Source organism: Artemia sp. Qi Xiang Cuo, chromosome 15 (genome assembly GCF_049724085.1).
Source record: "Artemia sp. Qi Xiang Cuo chromosome 15, ASM4972408v1, whole genome shotgun sequence".
NCBI lineage: Eukaryota > Metazoa > Arthropoda > Branchiopoda > Anostraca > Artemiidae > Artemia > Artemia sp. Qi Xiang Cuo.
In genome coordinates this window covers 6,855,084-6,874,657 of record NC_142808.1, presented here as the reverse complement: position 1 = coordinate 6,874,657, position 19,574 = coordinate 6,855,084, and the positions used below count along the sequence as shown (strand labels likewise).

The 19,574-nt window shown below is 32.6% G+C and overlaps 1 protein-coding gene across 1 annotated transcript in view; it reads right to left on the bottom strand.

Moving 5' to 3' along the window:
• LOC148943275 (uncharacterized) overlaps positions 1 to 19,574 on the bottom strand; it is a 114,317-nt gene that overhangs the window by 57,758 nt on the left and 36,985 nt on the right. Inside the window, exons 8-13 of the mRNA XM_089101567.1 lie at positions 18,860 to 18,949; positions 17,128 to 17,273; positions 13,664 to 13,796; positions 10,248 to 10,596; positions 8,497 to 8,644; positions 1,916 to 2,003 (exon numbers count right to left, since the gene is read on the bottom strand). Of these exons, the coding sequence (XP_088957693.1) occupies positions 1,916 to 2,003; positions 8,497 to 8,644; positions 10,248 to 10,596; positions 13,664 to 13,796; positions 17,128 to 17,273; positions 18,860 to 18,949 (954 nt within the window). The remainder of the gene's footprint in view (positions 1 to 1,915; positions 2,004 to 8,496; positions 8,645 to 10,247; positions 10,597 to 13,663; positions 13,797 to 17,127; positions 17,274 to 18,859; positions 18,950 to 19,574) is intronic.

The following is a 19,574-nucleotide window of genomic DNA, read 5'->3' as shown; positions in this document are numbered from 1 at the left end:
GGCTACCGCGTAAGGGTTAAAACGCTACTGCCCATTGCTTGTCCTTTAACACGATAAACCTAGCTCCTGTCCCCATCCTTTCCGACTCTGTGCGAGTAAGCCTGAGTAAGACCTCTTATTTCCCGCTCAAAATACTTCTATAATAAGTGGAGAGCTGTGACCTTCTATGCATCCATTTTGCAAGCTCAGTCTGAACACATTCTTCCAAATGAACGGAGGTTAAGAGGGAACACCCCGGCCCTTACTAATCTTGTGCCTTTTTCCAACATGTCTGGGTTTCAATAGCATGTGTCCTCCAGGATCTTTAAGTTTCTATGATTTTCCTCTCCATTTTCCAATACCGTATTCGCCTGCTGCTTGATAAACTTTGTACGACGGCTGTTCCATATGACTTTTCTTAGTCCGAATTTTCGAACTAACTTAGAAAAATAAGTTTTATATACAGAAAATTATAAATTTTACTCGTTAAACCATTATGACTCAAAATTTAGGTTTTTTATACCTTAATAATACACAATAGCATAAGCTGCACTAGAAGACCTGATGTCCATGTATAAAAGGGCCATTTACGGCCCGAGGGCCATAATATTCCTCAATCAAACCCAAAAATATCGGGTTTGAAAAATTCGACGTTATTTGTTTCTCCGGATATTTCCTATTCGGGATTCTTTGTCTATTTCAGATATTTCCTATTCCCTATATTTGTGTTATTCCGATATTTCCTATTCTGGATATTTTTGTTATTCCGGATTATTTGTCTATTCCAGATATTTCCTATTCCGGATAATTGTTTTATTCCGGATTATTAGTCTATTCCGGATATTTCCGACAAGAAAACCGACATTTCCTTGTCGGTTCAGATTCGTTGCAAAGCATTACTTAGTCTGGTTTTAAAAAGGCGAAACTATTTTTTTCACCAGAAATAAGGCATACAGAGAAACCCTCTTGCAAAAATAAAGTGATGGACTTATGACACACTGCTACAGAGCGGTAAAAAGATTCTAGAATATAGTAATGTTTAGGGACCTTAACTAAAATAAAGCTACTTCTTCTTTAACGAATAGTGTTTTTCCTTTCATTCAGTGAATTTTTCTACCCAGCGTTAAATATGAATTGAACACAATTTTTATATCTAAATCTGTTTGCCCCTCAAAGAAACCTATAAGCAGTTTCAAATTTTGTCAATTCCGAAAATATCGGAAAGATCCAAAATATTTTTTATTATGGAACTAGCCGAATCGATTTCTAACAGAAATAATATCTCCGTCATTTTTGTGGAACTAGCCGAACCGGTATCTAAAAGAATTACTGAATTCGTCTCCGCCATTTTGTTCATATTCATTTTTTTTTTTACCCCAAATTTATTCTTACAGTTCCAAAAGAATTCTGCATTCAATTTCAAGTTTATAGATCATGTCGATACTTAATTAATTATTTAGTATTTTTTAAAAAAAAAAAATACACATAATTTCTTAAAATGTATGCTTATCTTTTGGAAATGTTCTAATGAACTGTTAAGAATAAATAAGGCGCATTGATGTACAAAAAAGAAAAAAAAAGAAAAAAGGTTTGTGCTTGGCTCATTATATATATATGTAAAAAAAAAACAAAAAAACTGACTACCAGAAGTAAACAAAGGTAGATAAGATCAGATATTTTATTTCAAAAATGCAACAAAACATCGAACTTAAAACATAGAGGCTTAAACAGTGTTGTCAAAAAATGACTTTTCCATCCAATATTATAAAAATTTGAGAAAAATTCTTGTTGGGGCAAAAAGATGGTGGAGCAAAAACAGCAAATATTTTTGTTGTCTTTACTTGAAACACCAATGAAGGATGACACATTCGTTAAAACAAGATGTAGGACTCAATGCAGATTTAGCATTACATACAGTAAAGACTGAAGTACTTACCATCTGCACTTTTTGACTTCTTTTCAGGAGGTATATCCTGAGGTTTTTCCTCAGCTTTCTTTTTTTCAGGTTTGGTTTCAGCCTCAGCCTTAAAAAAATTAATAAAATAAATTATATAATAATTATATAAATAAATGGTACTTGTATGATACAACCCCTACCTAATATTCTTCTAATATCTTTACGCTCAATCCTAATGAAATATACCAAAGTATGACAAAAATATAATACTTTTGAAACAAATTTGGGCTACTTATTGGCACATTTGGGGGGTGGGGGGGGGGTAAATGTAGCGGGTCTGCATGCCTAATATGTTAGGTACAATTATTCTGCATATTATGAAGTAAGAAATGCTTTCTGACTTAACACTGTCCTAATAATTTCTCCCTCCCCCTAATGTGGAAACATATAGCCCAAATTATATATTTTCCTTCTATTCTGTCATATCTCTTTGTCGTGTCTCACGTCTCACGCTAGGCAGAAAGAAACAAAACGGTTCTATAATGCGTCAATGAATGAACAACTTGACCGGTAAGGGGCTATATCATACAAGTACCAGATAAATAATAAAATAATGAAAAAATGGGCTGGAATGCATCTTGTTTATATCCTGAGGGCTTTCCTCGGCTTTCTTTTTTTCAGGTTTGGTTTAAGCCTCAGCCTTAAAATAAATAAAATAAGTTATACAATAATTATATAAATAAATAATACAATTATGAAAAACGGGATCTTGTTTACAGAATGATGACTTCTGCGTAAGATTAATTCCAACGTTAATACCCCGCTCTTAGCACTTTCGGCTATCATTCTTAAAGATGCCACTACTACTACTAACAGCACATTGCCGCACCAAGCCGCTTGAGGCCAGTACAGCATATCAAGCTCCTCCGCCACTCCAATCTGTTCAAATATTTACTCTTTACTTTCTCCCATGAAGTTCCAACTTCCTTTAAATCCTTTTTTATGACCTATTTCCATCCCTTTCTGCCTTTCGTTTGGTTCCGGCTGGATGGCAAAAATGCATAATTGGCTACTCGCCATTGGCAAGTAGCCAATGGAGGTAAATTCACAAACAGGTAATGTAGTGTAGAAATTACACCACAGGCTTAAAAAGCCGCGCTTGAACAACTTAGTTAAAAGTTCTAGTGCTGTTTTTAAAAACACAAGAAAATTAATAAGAGATCAGGCAAGTATAAGAACAAAAAAATACAAATTACATCCTTGGTTTTAAGACGTCATAAACGCATTAGCACTAAATTAGTAAAGTGAGACGTGTCTCTCATGTGTCTTTTCCGTATCATTTTTGGCATCATCTCATAATTTTAGACATAATACCTTATATTAGGTATTTTTTTCCAAGATCATAATGCCTTTCTATGACGAAAAAATATACATTCAAACGGGGATAAGTCCATTTATTTAGACAGTAAAAACAGATACAAAAGTCTGGATATTTCAATTACATATACAGCAATTATATAGCTGCTGATGGCAATTGCTGTATATGTGGTCGAAATATGCAGACTTTTGTATATGTTTTCACTGTCTAATAAATAGACTTATCCCCATTCGATGTTTAATTGTTAATCGCATAATCTAAAAAAAAATGGCTATTGAAAACAGAAAAAGGACACGTTGGGTCGCAAATTAAGTTATAGTGCTCTTTTTAAGGACCAAAACTATTTGGACAACAGAAAAGTTTATTAACCGCACAATATGGAATACTTTACAAAATAGGCTTCAACATATCCTAATTGACTGACTCAGTAGAAAATGATACTTCCCATATTTTTTTTTGTCCTCATCGCATAATACGAATATTCGTGGAAAGTTGAGAGAAGGTTTATTCGATCATATATTAAAAGTTACGCTACCTTTTTACGGACTGAAACCGTCCAACAACAGGTAAGGTTAGAAACAAGTAAAAGAGCAGGCTTCAAGTCCTCGGATTAAACACGTCATAAACGCAGCAGCGTTAACGTAGTAGAAGTAGAGAGATATGTCTCCTATATGTATTTTTGCAGGCTCATATTTTAGAACGAATATTCAAGTCTCTTTATTTTGGTCTATTATTGGCAGCTTCTACCAACTTCTACAACCCCTATACATATTGTCTTTTTTATTATTTGATTATTTTCTGCTTTTTCTATTATTAGCCACTCCTAAAGCATTTCAAGTTTTATCAGTTATTTTCTTCGCCATCAGGTTTTATTTAAAAATTGGAGCGTGCGGAAGGACCTATTGCCAAAAGTCAGCACCATGGCACCAGCACATGCACCAGCACCATGGAGCAATGTTGAGCTTGAGGTTGGACCTTACACAACAACTTCAATTTTGAAGTTGAACCGTACACAACCATATATATCTTAAAAATTCTTTACTTAATTTTTTTTTCATTATTATGATAACTTCATAAGTTCATAAGTTTATTAATCCATATTCACAAACAAATAAATAAATTAAACAACACTTTCGCGCTGGAGAAAACCTATGAAGCTTTGTGATCGCGCGAAAGTCCATGAAACTACTTACCTATTAACTGGACGATTTACTTAAACCTCAACTATTTAATTAAAACTATTATGAATAAACCAAAAATAAAAAACTATAACTTATATATATGAAAATAATAGATAAATAAATAACTGAATTAAAAACAATAATAGATAAATAAAATATAAAAGAAAAATGATAATAACAAATCCAGTCTCTATCACTCTTCAATACTCAACTCCCCCTTCCCTCCCCACCCTGCCCTACCAACCCCACCTTAGCCCCTGCCTACCCTTACCTCTCCAGCTCCTCTTCCTCCCATACCCAACCTATCAGCAATAATAAATTTAACAAAGTCCCCCCAAAAAATAATCCTTGGTATTTTCAATAAAACTCAAGCAAATATTTCTGTTGCATGACCAACAACCGTCTTCAGCGAAATAAAAAAATAAATATAAACAAACATAGAAACCAAATGAAACTATATATATATTACAATATTATAATGAAAACTATATTATAATGAAAACTATAAATAGAAACCACAATTAAAACAGGCTCAGCCAGATGGAAATCTCTTGAGTTCCATTTTAGTTTCTTTCGTTTTAAAAAGTACTTATTCTAAACTTTTTTTTCTTTTTTTTGAAAGATGGGAAGGCAGATAAGTCTTTCTATAGTATATATACCTTAATTCATACTTACTTACTTCATCAGAGACCACCCTAAGTTAGGTTACAAAAACTGAGCAGTGAAATAAAGAGATATATTCTCTGACGCCAACCTGACTCTTATATATGGTAATGGTAGATGGCACAGGTCGACAGGACCTGTGCCCGTCATCATCAGGTTCAAATTCAAGTCTCTTGCCAGAATATCCTAACCTGAAGACCTGACATCCATAGCTTAGGTAAGCTTATTACCATCTACCAGTATCAAGAAATAAAGAGATGTAGAAAAGATAATTCACGATACCTGCGCCATTTAAGGATAATTACTAAATAATTAACTTTAAAGAAATACCTAAGAATCTTAACAGAAATACTTAAAAAAAACAACAATTAAACTTTAGGTAGTATATACCCACCTACTATGCAGTGCTTCTGACAGGACGGTAAATCCAAAGAACATGACATGCTAATAATTTAAACATCTTATAACAACTTTTTTTCATAGGCAGTTTTAAGGAGGGGACATAGCGGGGACCTGCCCCGGACGCAGAAATTTAAGGAGTGCAAACTTCAAATAGATAATCTAACAGTTACAATCATTTTGTAATTTTTATAATTATATTTTTATTGAAATAAAGTAGAGGGCGCATTTAATAAATGAAAATAAGTATTAAATTTTGATTAATTAAAAAAATATAAAAAATAACTGGATAAAAATAATTAAATAAATCAAATAATGAATAAAATATAATTAAAAAACATATTATTAATTATTTAACAAGCTGAAAATAATTTTGTTAATAAATGAAATTTTGTTAAAATTTGGCCTGAAAATCTTGTGTAACACATGCCGGGGGGGAGGGGTCTAATCAAGATTTTTCCCTGGGCGTAAGAGAGGGCAGAACTGCAACAGCTTTATTTAATAGTAGTTTTGTCCAACAATACCGGGGTAGCGCATCACTTTTCGGACAGACAAATTTAAAGCTCCTTAATTTCACAAAACAGGGGTGTCATTTTGAAAACAATTGGAGAAAAGGTGTTAGTTCCAAGTGTTTTCTTCTAGACGTCAAAACAGGGCGTGTATCAAAAGATTTGCTTTGTTCTTCTACTATTTGTTCTCAGACTAAATATTTCTTCGTGTCATTGTTGTTTTTCATAGTTATCTTACTAGTGTCGTCTTATAACTTATTCAATTATAAGTGGAGTACTCAGCGGTGGAATACGCGAGACCCTGATATGTCAACCTATTATCCCTGTCCTTCTATGCAGACAATGTTCAACACAGGAGCTGGATGGCAGTCGGGCATGTACACTCGGGTTGTTTTTTTTCAGGGAGGGGGGGGGGGCAACAATATGAAAAACAAATTTTAGTTAATAATTTGATGAGAAGTCCACAGAAATCAGGAAATTTTGGGATTTTGGGAGGAACCTGAGACTCCCCTCAGGCGTACATCTTTGGCTGAAAGGCCAGGAATTTTTTTTATCAAAATCAGACTTAAAAGGATGAAACCCCGAATGGCTCAAAAGTCAAAAGAAATGACTTACAAGATATGCCTAACTTAGGTTGGAAAAGATGCGTCATGCCTACTAAAATGCACTATATTTGTAGCACTTGTGGACCCGGCAGACGCATCGTTACTTACACTAATTTACTTTCAATTAGAAATTACTTTACTTTTAATTTGCTTTTATTTTAATCTTACCATTATATATATATATATATATATATATATATATATATATATATATATATATATATATATATATATATATATATATATATATATATATATATATATATATATATATATATATATATATATATATATATATATATATATATATATATATATATATATATATATATATATATATATATATATATATATATAGCTATTTAACTATAATTTATATTATTCATTTTATATATATATATTTTTTTTAAATATATTATATAAAAATTTATAATTTTTTTTATAATATTTAAATTTTTAAATAATTTTATAATAAAAACTTTTTTTTATATATATATTATTATATAACTATAACTTTTACGATTACTATAGAAGGTTTTAATCCAGAGAAATTTACATCTTTCCAAATTTAACAAAATAATAATTAAAAATAAGTATTAGTAAATTACGATCAGTATTTTTCTGAATTTTAACTTCTAAATATTAATAATTAACATAACATTTATTTTATAAAATATTTAGCATTATATATAATCAATAAAAATCTGTTTGATAAAATATTGACATAAAATTTTCAAACATTAATCACTTAACCTAAATATTAATCATTTAATTTTCTTTTCTAAGACAGCCATTTGGGATGTAAGATTTTTAAAAGCTGATTTCAGGTCTACATTTTTTCAAATACAAAATGGCAAGTTAGGCCTACTTATTCAAAGGAGTACAATCTTTACAGACAATAAAATCTTTACCTGAAGAGCTTTGAAAGGATTAGAAAGATTTGCAATTCAGCTAAAATTTTTTCACATATGCAACCACAGACTGGACTAGCTTTTACAAGACAGTATCATGTTTCTTCAAGATACAAAATTCTAGACTAAAAAAATATTTAGAGCTATGACAGGGGCTAAAATATTTTAATTCAGCTCTATATAATTTGATTAGCTAAATCCAGTTTTCTATTTCTATTTAGCTGAATTCAGCTCTACATTTTTCGATTAGCTGGATTTTTCTGTTGGCTGAATTCAAATTTTTAGTTTTGATTAGCTAATTCAGCTTTACATTTTTCGATGAGCTGAATTCAGCTCAACATTTTTTTTTAGCTGAATTCAGCTTTACATTTTTCGATTAGCCGAATTCAGCTCCACGTTTTTTGATTAGGCTGAATTAAACTTTAAATTTACGATTAGCCAATTCAGCTTTACGTTTTTCGATTAGCAGAATTCAGCTCTATGTTTTTTATTAACTTAATTTTTCCGCTAGCTGAATTCAACTTTACATTTTTTTTTATTAGCTAATTCAGCTTTACATTTTTCGATTAGCTTAATTCAGCTCTACGTTTTTTGATTAGCTAATTTTTGCGTTCGCTGAACTCAACTTTAAATTTATGATTAGCTTAATTCAGCTTTAAATTTTTTCGATTAGCTGAATTCAATTCTATATTTTTGACTAGCTGAATTAATTGAATTTTTTAAGTAGCTGAATTAAACTCTACATTTTTCGGTTAACTGAATTCGGCTCTATAATTTGGGTTGGCTGAATTCATCTCTACATTCTTTGATTAGCTGAACTCAACTGTAGATTTTTTAATTAGCTGAATTCAGCTCTACATTTTTTGATTAGCCTGACTTAGCCCTACTCTTACAGATTTACAATTAAACATTTGGCTAAATTTTTTAAAGGAATTCCTATTTAGTTGAATTAAAAAGTTTAGATAAAAAAATACCTGGAGAGCTTTTACAGCATCTGGGACATTGGTAACGAGTTTATCAACTTCAGGCTTGTTCAGTAGCTCTGGAGGTTTTTCCCAAACTGAAGTTCTGCTTGAGGGATTATAGAAGAATACTCGTCCATCTCCTGTCCAAACGACACACCTGTAGAAATTATCAATAAATAATTATTGAAATTAATATTAATAATATATAGTATTAAAGCAGTAAAAGAAGGGAGACCATAGGAACTCTAGAAGAATATTCGTCTATCTCCAGTCCAAACAACACACCTATAGAAATTATCAATAAATAATTATTGAAATTAATATTAATAATATATAGTATTAAAGCAGTAATAGAAGGGAGACCATAGGAACTCCAGAAGAATATTCGTCTATCTCCAGTCCAAACAACACACATATACAAGGTGTCAAAAGGTAATTAATAATAATGATATAAATAATAACACAGAAATTACACTGACAGCCTAGGACTATCGACACTCTTAGGATTGTTTTCGCGGAATTACTTTACATTTATTGATTTTTTTATATATATAATTTATTTGATCCAGTTTATGGTTCCAAATTTATTCAGCAAAAATTTTAAGTGTTTAGTTTAGCTTCAAATAGATAAGTTTAGCTTCAAATTCCCTGGAAGGAGACATATATGTTATCATGAATGTCCGAAATTGATATATGACATCACCGATGAATGTCCGAAATACATTTTTATTCTCCTTGGATTTAGTCAGCGTTGCCAGTCAAATTTTTCAGTGTTAAGCAAAGATTGATGGTGACAGGTTAGATTAGATTTTTAACCCATTTCCGAGAAAAAAATAACTTAATTTAAACTAACCAAACTGTAATATTTACCATCAAAGCTTGCATAACACTGAAAAAACTGATTCGCAATGTTAATTGAATCTAAGCAGAGAAAAAGAAATTTTGGACATTCACCGGTGAATGTCGACATTAACCAGATTTCAGACATACACAGTAACATATATACATACAAGACTTGACTTGGTTTATTTAAAACAAATATAAAACAAACTATATATACATACAACCACCCGAGGAAGGCTAAGAAACCTAATGACGGACGGCTGCGATCCTCAGAATATTAACCATAATTCAGAAAAGAAACAACATAATAATAGCAGGCGTCAAATTCTGTGAAGTTGAAAGAGCACACAATTTTCTTTTTTACCTATTGTAATAAAAAAAAAGGAAAAATCCTACGGTTTACGAATATTTCTAAACTATTGTGAACATTGTGGTAAATATTGGAACATTGTGGCACCCATAAGAGCGGTTTAAAGCTTGGCCTTCCACTCTTTTGAAACTTGGCCTTCTACTCTTTTTAAACTTGGCCAACATAAATTAATGCTTACTATTGTAATTTTTCGAAGCGTTAATTTTATAAAAAAAAAGAAAAAAAAAAAGAATAGAGCTTGACTTCTCAAAGTTGTTAAAATGAATTTTAGATTTAGAGATAGCTACGTTAAATTATTCAAAATTTCCAAGTATTTATAAATTTACCGTTTTTCTTTATAGCTTACAAGGGTGCTTCTTGTAGGAAGGGGTCAACAGATTCCCCTTATTGTTGGGGAAGACACACGCCTTGAATTATTTTATAGGAAGGCAGATTGCAGACAGTGTTTTGTGATATACAACCAGAGTATACCCTACCTACCCGAGAAAGTACCCACAACACATGTCTACATGTCCAGTATAAACGTACGACCAGAAAAAAGAATTACCAAGGAGTGCCAGCAACAGGAGTGCTTGAAACAGGCCTTGACTTGTCTTGTTGAACAGCCGGCTTAACTGACTCTGCTTCCTCCTTTTTCTTCTCTTCTTTGGATTCTTCTTTCTTTTCCTCTTCCTTCTCTTTTGGCTCTTCTACAGCAGCTACAGCTGTTTCTGCCTCGTATCTGTCAGGTTCTGCAGCAGCTTGTGCGATTGTCGTTGCTGGCGTTGTTGTTGCCATGGCTACTGATACAGCTACTGGTGCAGGCGTTGATACAATAACTGGTGCTACCGTTGCAGGAGGTGCGGGAGTCGGTGGAGCAGTGACGGATATGCCTTGAGCAGCAGCAAGTTTGGCAGCTAAAAAACACGACAGAATGAACACATTCCAAAACACTAACAAAGTAGATAATCTTTCAGAAACAATTGCCTCCAGAAATTAAGAAACTGAAACCATTTACCATATGCATATTTTAAATATTGAACTAGAATTTGTTTCTCACTTCCGCCCCCTTTGTTTTATTTCCTTGCATAATGATAATACTGAAGGTCAGATTAATCAAACCACAAGCTTGAGCTAAAATCATTTATCGGATTCTTTCTTTATCGGAAGAAGGTGCTGAAGACTAATCTCAGAAATGAATCTACCCTAAAAAAAAAACGAAAATAATACGGAAATCCTTTATGGGAGATTTTCTTTATCGAAAGGAGGTGCTCAAGACTAACCTCAAGAAGGAATCTACCCTAAAATAACCGAAAACAAAATAGAAATCATCTTTGAACCAACTCGAAGCTATAATTTTTCTTTATCGGAGGAAGGTGGTCAAGACTAACCTCACAAATGAATCTGCCCAAAATAACCGAAAATTATACGGAATTCATTTATCGGAATATTTCTTTATCTGAAGGAGGTGGTCAAGGTCATCCTCAGGAAGGAATCTGTCCTAAAATAACCGAAAAAAATATAGAGATCATTTATTAAATCAATTAGAAGCTATAATTTTTCATTATCGGAGGGAGGTGGTCAAAACTAAGATCAGGAATTAATCAACCCTAAAATAACCAAAAATAAAACGGAAACCATTAATCGGAATTTTTCTTTCTCCGAAGGAGGTGGTCAAGACTAACCTCAAGAAGGAATCTACCCTAAAATAAACGAAAAAAATGTAGAAATCATTTACTGAACCAATTAGAAGCTATAATTTTTCAGTATCGGAGGGATGTGGTCAAAACTAAGCTCAGGAATGAATCTACCCTAAAATCACCGAAAATAATAAAGAAATCATTTATCCGAATTTTTCTTTATCGGAAGGAGGGGGTCAATACTAACCCCAGGAAGGACTGTACCCTAAAATAGCAGAAAATAATTTAGAAATCATTTATAGAGGTCACTTACTCTTACCTTCTAAAAGAAGTTATCTAAAAGAAGTTTCTAAAAGAAACTTCTAAAAGAAGTTTCTCTAAAAAGGGGCGCGATTACTCTGTATTTAAATTTCACAAAGTCAAAGATAGTTGGCCAAATCTCTAGATATTTCCCTAAATTTCCGCAATTCTCTTACACCCCGACCCCATCCAATTTCCAACATGGTACTGTTTATTTTCTCTTTAAAAACCCAACAGAAAGGTATCGTTTATTGTTAAGTTTCTCAATACTTGAGCCCCATATCTATTGTAATTTCCCCTCGTTTCCCCCTTTTGTTTACCACTTCTTTACTCCATTTTCACATCCAATTTTATGGTTTTCGGGAAATGGAATTTTTATGGTTTATGGTGTTCATGATGTGAAATGAATGTAATTTGTTTTTCGGTTTTCACACTATTTCGGCTTATCTTTCTATTTAATCTACTCCCTTGTTTATCTTTTAAATTTGTCTGTTTTTTGTTTTACTTATTTTCCATTCTCCTGATTTTTCACCCCAATTTACCCATTAACTTTCCGATTTGTTTGACTTCATCTGGTTTATCATTCTTTTTTGTTTTATTATTTTTTACGGTTTTTTTCTTGTGATTTTTGCTTTATTTTGTAACTATTGCGTTTAGAAATTTGTGATTTTAATCTTTTTAAATAAGTTTCATTCAATTTATTCAGCTGAAGCTTAGATGATTAGGTTATTTTTTAAGTTTTTTTTCCTTGATTTCTATCTGACATAAAATACGAATTCAATAAATTGAGTTAATGATTGTGTTTTAATAAATATTATCAAGAAGTAATCAAAATATAATAGATCTCTTTGTAATACAGAGTAAAGGGGACATTCAAAAATACGCGGATTTTCTTCCATCAATATTTTGTCTTCAACGGTTGCCACGTTTTACACGTTTTAAAACGATTTACACGATCCTAAAGAAGTTCTTATTGACTTTTTCGAAGAACCGAAAATTGTCACAGAAGCCAATTATGTCGATATTTGGAGGAAAAGTGGAACAAATTTAGCCGAAAAATATCCACGGCAGCTGAACAGCGGAATCCTCTAACCTGACAACGCCTGAGCGCGTCCCTCACGCGTTATAAAAGAATTTTTGAGATAATTTCGGTAGGAATCGCTGAAACATCCAACAATAGCCCAAATCTGGCCTCATTTGATTTTTTGTCCTAAAAACTAAAAAAAAACAGTTGAAAGATGTCGATTTTAATGGTAGTGATAAAGTAAAAAGGGCCATAAAGAAGTCTAAAGATTTCTTCAAAAATATTCTTAAAAAATAGAAGTACCACATGGACAAGTACATCGACCTTGACAGGCGATACGTTGAAAATTATATCCACTGTAGCAGAACAATTAATAAAGAATTCCCCGTACTTTTTTGAATACCCCTTAAATAAACAGAAAAAATTCTATAAGCGGACGAAAAGGCGGATTTTAGGCCACCATTTTTGGATCTGATTACTCGTCCAAATTGATCAAAAGAGGGACCCCCCCCCTGTAGAGGTGGTTAAATATACTTTCCTTCACGTGTTGGAGAGGGGAAATATAAAAAAAAATACCAGTAAAGCCTGGTGAACAACGCGCGGAAAACAGGAAAAAAGAAAACCATAGCGCATACTCTTTTGCGAAGATATAGAGATGAACTGTTTTATATATATATATATATATATATATATATATATATATATATATATATATATATATATATATATATATAAATATTCTTAATATTTGCCCCTTTTACTGACAGGAGAAGGGCTCAAATCCACGACCCTGCAAATAGAAATTTTACTTATCCCATGTATTACCATCTAAGCTGTTAAGAATTAATTAGTCAATATTTCACCTTGGCTGCATTTACATGTATATTTATTAGGTCACGGACACTGCTATTTATTCTGTAGGATACTCCCTTCTGCTTCTGAAGATGCGATACATTAAAGTATCTTGGTTATCTTAGAACCACATTAGAATGTATCTTAGAAAAAATCTTAGAACCATACCTTCTAAATCTTTAAGTGCTTGAGGTTTCTCCCAAACAGAAGATCCAAGCTTAGCATTATAGTAATAGCTTCTTCCGTCAGGAGCTGTGTGTTCACTCCATTCAGCTGCCCGAGCAACAATTTCGGGATCGATCTACAAAAGAAGCGGTGTGATAAACAGTTCGTCTTTACTATGTTTTGAACAGATTTAAACTATTTAGCCAGCATTAGCATTACAACCAAAAACCCAACGATAACAAGAAAAAATAGCTTTAGGAAACACAGAGACATAGAGAGGAAGGAATGAAAGAGAGAACGAAAAGGTGAGGGGGTGTGGAGAAAAAGAATGATTACTCCAATAAAAAAAAACAATACAAAAACGAAAATAAGGAGAAAAATAAGATGGGGAACACAACCACCCCCTCTTCTCTTTGAAAACGTTAATATCATGAACTGAAAATCAATGTTGGCTTCAAGACCTTCCCCCCCCCATCTGGAAAAAATATTAACTAGTTCCCTTTTTAAGGGTCTAAGGACTATTTAAGGTCTAAGGTCTTTTTAAGGACTAAGTGGTACTCGGTAGTGACAAATTTACCATCTGTATCCAGCTGTATGCCCTACTTTGGGTCTCAAACCAGACATATTGAAAAAACTTGCGGTAGCAAACAACTAAAAAGCTGGAAGACAGGAGGGCAGTTGGGAGGGGGGAATGGGCATTACAGGAAATTTGGCCTCCATAAATGCAGAATGAACTTCCTTGTTTGATTGCGATATGAACAAGGCAAGATGCGTCTACCATTCTGCCAAAAAGAGCAGCCAAAATCGAAAGCAGTGCAAAAAAAAAAAAAAAAAACAAGAGGGGAAAAAATCGAAGTCAAAAACAGCTAAAAACCAAAAATCAGAAAATATTACAAAATGAAAAAAAATCTGTAAAAAAGAAAAAAGGGGCTAAACGTAACGAAAAAAACTTGATTTATCAAAACGATACAATAAACTACAAGATTCAGTCGCGAGACAATCCTTTGTGTCGTACATCCATACCTTCGTGTGCATGCGTGCACAACGTGGGTTCTTAATTAATTAGCTTATGGGTTGCCTGTATCGGAAGCTGTAATCATGACAGAAAGTATATTAAAGCAAAAACAGTATTAATATAAAAAAAAAAAAAACGGAAAACCATGCAATTCTAAAAACCAGAAGACATCCAAATCTATAACTAATAACAACAAAACCCCCAAAATTTTGTGGAGCCACCCTTTTGCATACGAAGCAAGGATATGAAGAAAGCAGACAAAATAAATGGTCTGGGGTTGACAGGACCGTATCCAGGTTTTTTTTTCAATGTGTGTTTTACACAAGAATTTTTTTCGGGGGGCGGGGGTACACAAAAAAGAACCTAAAAAACGCATAAAAATTGTTTTATATCCATTTTTGTTACGTTTTTACGAGTCAGAAAAAGATTTCAGAGGGAAGGGTCTTCAAACCCCCTAACCCCCCTCTCTGATACCTCCTTAGAGGGTGAGTTTTACTGTTTTTAACATATTTTTTGCACTTTTGACAACGTGGTGGAAGTCTTTACCCTTTCGTCCCATTTTATTTCAAAGGCTGAAAATGTCCCTTGTTTTTGTTTTGTCCTGTTTCACAATTTTAATCCAACCGGGTTTCAGAACTTATTTAAAGCCCCTATTTTGAACATCAAAATAGACATTATTTACCCCCTTTTAAAATAGAATTTATAATTATTTACACCCATTTTAAATAGAACTTATTTAAAAATGTCTATTTTGAACATCAAAATAGACAGTTTCTACCCTCTGAACCCTTTTTTAAGTCTATTCGTCCCTGAAAACGACAATTTTTTGTATATATATATTTTTTTTTTTGTTTCTTTCAAAATTCAGAAGTTTTTAGGGCAGTCCTACATCATGCCATTTTGTTATTGCTGTTGTTTGCTGCTGGTATTACATGCCATTGCTGTTATTGCAACCATGAAAATAAACAAACTGAACTTATTAGTTAAATTCTAACTAGTTATTAGAAAGTTTAATTACTTAAGTTCCAATTTATATTCTAAATAAATTCCAATTAGAAAGTTCTAATAAATTTAATTAGTTAAATTAAATTTTCCCCTGCAAAAATTCAAGCAATAATAATCTGTAGATTTCTAAAGAAAACGACATCTTCTTAAGCTCTTTGGTGCCACAGGTTTTTAGATGATCTACGCTGATTTTTCACCCAAATTTCTTCTTTTTTTATTTGCTACCATATTTGGCCCTTTTTTTCCCCCTTTTTTTTGGCATTTATATTTCTATGTAAGTTTTCACTTAACCAATTCAAACAATCAGATTTCACTGTCCTTGGTACTTTGAGAAATAATAGCGTTTCGTTTTTGGGTGGAAGTTATAGCTTTTTCTGATTCACTTTTTTATCTGTTCTAGTTCTTATGTTTTACAATTATTATTTTCTTTTTCTATTTATTTTTCTTGAAATTTGTACTGTTCTTATATTTTCAATGTTTTGTTTTACTTCCGCAATTTTTTGGTTCATGACTTCCATTTTTCTGTGCTTTTCTTTTTTAGCTACATTCTGGATTAGGAAATAGTGCCTCAATGGTATAATTTTATCTTTGTTTTATCGTTCCGCTTTCATTTTGTAATTCCTTCTAGTTTTTTCAATATGATTTTTTCACCTCAAACTTAATATTTTTCCGCTTTATTTCTGCATCTTTCAGATTTCCATCGTTGTTTATTGTTTCTAACAACGTTTATGTTTTCGGTTTTATTTCATCTGTTCAGCTACGTATCAGATTGAACAAAGGTAATTCAACTGTATATTTGTTTATTCCCCTTTATTGCTTTTATTTTACCCTCTCTATTTTTTTTATTGATTTGTTTACTGCTTCTACATAAAACGAAACGGAAAAAGAAATATGAGGTACAACAAAAACTAAATAAGAGAATGAGAAAGATTTCAATTAGTGAAACAAATTATATAGGATAGTTGCCAAATTCTTCCTACCCCCCCCCCCCCCTCGTTCACCACAGGCTTTTAAAATTTACTTTTAAACCTTGAATTTAACTCAACAATAGTATATATTAAAGGTCTTACACAATAAAATGATAATAAATCAGAAAACCATTATTTTGCAGATATATATATATATACATATATATATATATATATATATATATATATATATATATATATATATATATATATATTTCGCTGGGAAGGCCTTGTTGCTTAGAGGGGCGAAATATTCACGATCTATTTGTCTCCTCTTGACTTCCTTGGCCTGAAGTCCCGTTTTTTTTTTTTTTTTTTTTTTTTGTGAACTATAATTGGCTTCTTCCACTTTAGATTTTTCATTCTGCGAGCCTTCACATAGTTTCTGAGCTATTTTTTTCTTTGTGTCCTTCTTCTTTGGTTATTCCTTTCGATATAAAAATAGAAAAAAGAAATTAGAAACTTCCAAAAAAACTTACCACTGTAGCCGGAGGCTTAGACACATCAACGGGTGGTACGTTCACGGGAGGTACAGACATATCCATGGGTGGCATAGTCATTGGGGGCATCATCCCCCCTTGCATCATACCTTGCTGCATATGTGGCATTCCAACACCAGGGAACACTATGAAATATAAATTACATTAACGTAAAAGATATAAAAAAGACAAAGAAACTTAAACCGAACAAATTGAATGATAAAAATAATTTTTAATGGAATTATTAATAGTGGTCTGATAATCCCTTTGGCTAAACGTCTTAAACACATTAATTCCAGGATCTCTCCCCTTTCCCCACGAAGGGCACGTCGGATCCTGATTCCACAAAGCATAACAAGACCACTAAATCTTACTTCCCACAGAGTTTGGTCGAGTTCCAACAATCTTTAATGGCAATCTCAAAATGATATGATTTTAGGGACTCCCTCCCCTGCAGAGGACGGATTATATCCAGACACCCAAAAGATCCAACTGAAAAACATGCGCTGGATTTCGTCAACGCTTGGTTAAGGTCCTAAAACCCTTTTTGCTAGATTCTAATGACAATAATTTAGGCAAGTACCCCCCCCCCTACACCTTTAGATATCAAGCTAGATATTAACCTGGAAAGAATACAATTTGGGACTCTTCCTCTTTTTTCCCACCAAGATCCGACGATGTCTTTTAGTGAATGTCTAGACAACAAAAATTTAGGAGCCCTCTACCCACGTCATCAGCAGAGGTTGGACTGTATCAGACAGCCGAAAGGCACAGTTAAGACAATTGCTGTCACTCCCCATTAAGTTTCGCCATTAAGTTTAAGTTTCCCATTAAGTTTCCCCATTAAAATGGGGATATATATATATATATCCCCATTTCGTGTTTAAAACCTACAGATTTAGCTTTCCAAAATTACTTTCTATAAATCTAGAAGAGCACTTAGTTCTACACACGAGTCTAACGTTAAATAATCTATAAGAAGTTCGCTTTCAAAATTAGGATATTTTCGTTATTTACTAGACTAGAATTTTTTTTTCTTTTCTTAGAAATTGCTGGGAATTTTACAACTTTCTTTGAAATTCGGAAAAAAAATTGAAAAAATCCAGTAATGTGGCACCGCAAAAAAAAGGAAAAAAGTGTCTTGGCACTTGTGATTCTTTTCTCAAATAAATATTTCGAACTAAGAGAAGCATGTATACAAATTGTTTTTCATGGGGAGTGGGGAAAAAAAGAACTATTTGAAAAAATATATTAACTTTGAAGAAACAGGAAAATTGGGGAGTAGGGAAAAGTGAGGAAAAGAGGGGAAAATATATTAGCTTTGAAGAGACAGGAAAATTGGGGAGTGGAGAAAAGTGGGGAAGTGAGAAAAATGTGGGGAAAAAAATATGTTAGCTTTGAAGAAACGGGAAAATTTGGAAAGCGGGGAAAAGTGGGGAAAAATATATTAGCTTTTAAGAAACAGGAAAATTTCTGAAGCAGGGGTCCAAAAACTCCCTCACCATACATATGCTACGGAGCTTTGAGTAGGAAAATAGGTCTTAAATATTGATTTTAAATGAAAAGGCAGGGGCATTTCGCTATCTAAGAGGACCAAATGATACCCTCCATGAAAACTGGGTATATGAACCCACCTTTTGAGCATTTACCCTCTTCCTCCCTACCACAAGAATGTTTTCCGATCTCTAATTTCCAAATTAACTACCAGATTAATAACATTTCCAGGACTTACTTCCAGGCATCTGTTGACCAGGCATTTGCATCATACCTTGTCCAGGCATCATCATTGGATTTCCTCCCATGGGAGGAACGCCCATCATACCTGGAATAAATAAAAAATAATCGATAAATAAATAAAGAATAAAAAAAAATGTAAATTTTTCCACACACAATACATGTATCAGATAGTGCTAGAGAAACTTCCCACTGGAAAACTTGACTTAAAAACTTCTATATATATATATATATATATATATATATATATATATATATATATAAATCTCTAATTAAAAAAATTCATATATAGTCAGTAGAGATTCATATATCTCTAATAAAAAAAAATTCAGAAAGAATTTCAACCTGTTTTATCTAAACTAGCCTTTTTTATCATGGTCTACCAGAAATTAGATGAATACAATAAATAGCACAAAGAATTTGCGTAGAGGCTTTGAACAAATTGGGATGGAGGAGCGTGCAAAGCTTTGTTGGTCGCAGGCAGCTTTTTACTGCAGTGAGTTGTTAGTAGTAGTGGTATTATTCACAAAAGTATAAGAATTTTAGTATTTTTTCAAAAATCACTTCGAATTAATATATAATGAAAGATTGACTCCAAATGCTAATTTGTGATAGAATTAAATGAAAAATCGGTAAATTTTCTAATTTGCCTAGAGACACGTCTAGGCATTGGGGCTGAGTGGCACTGATACGAAGTTTCGACAGTAGTACAG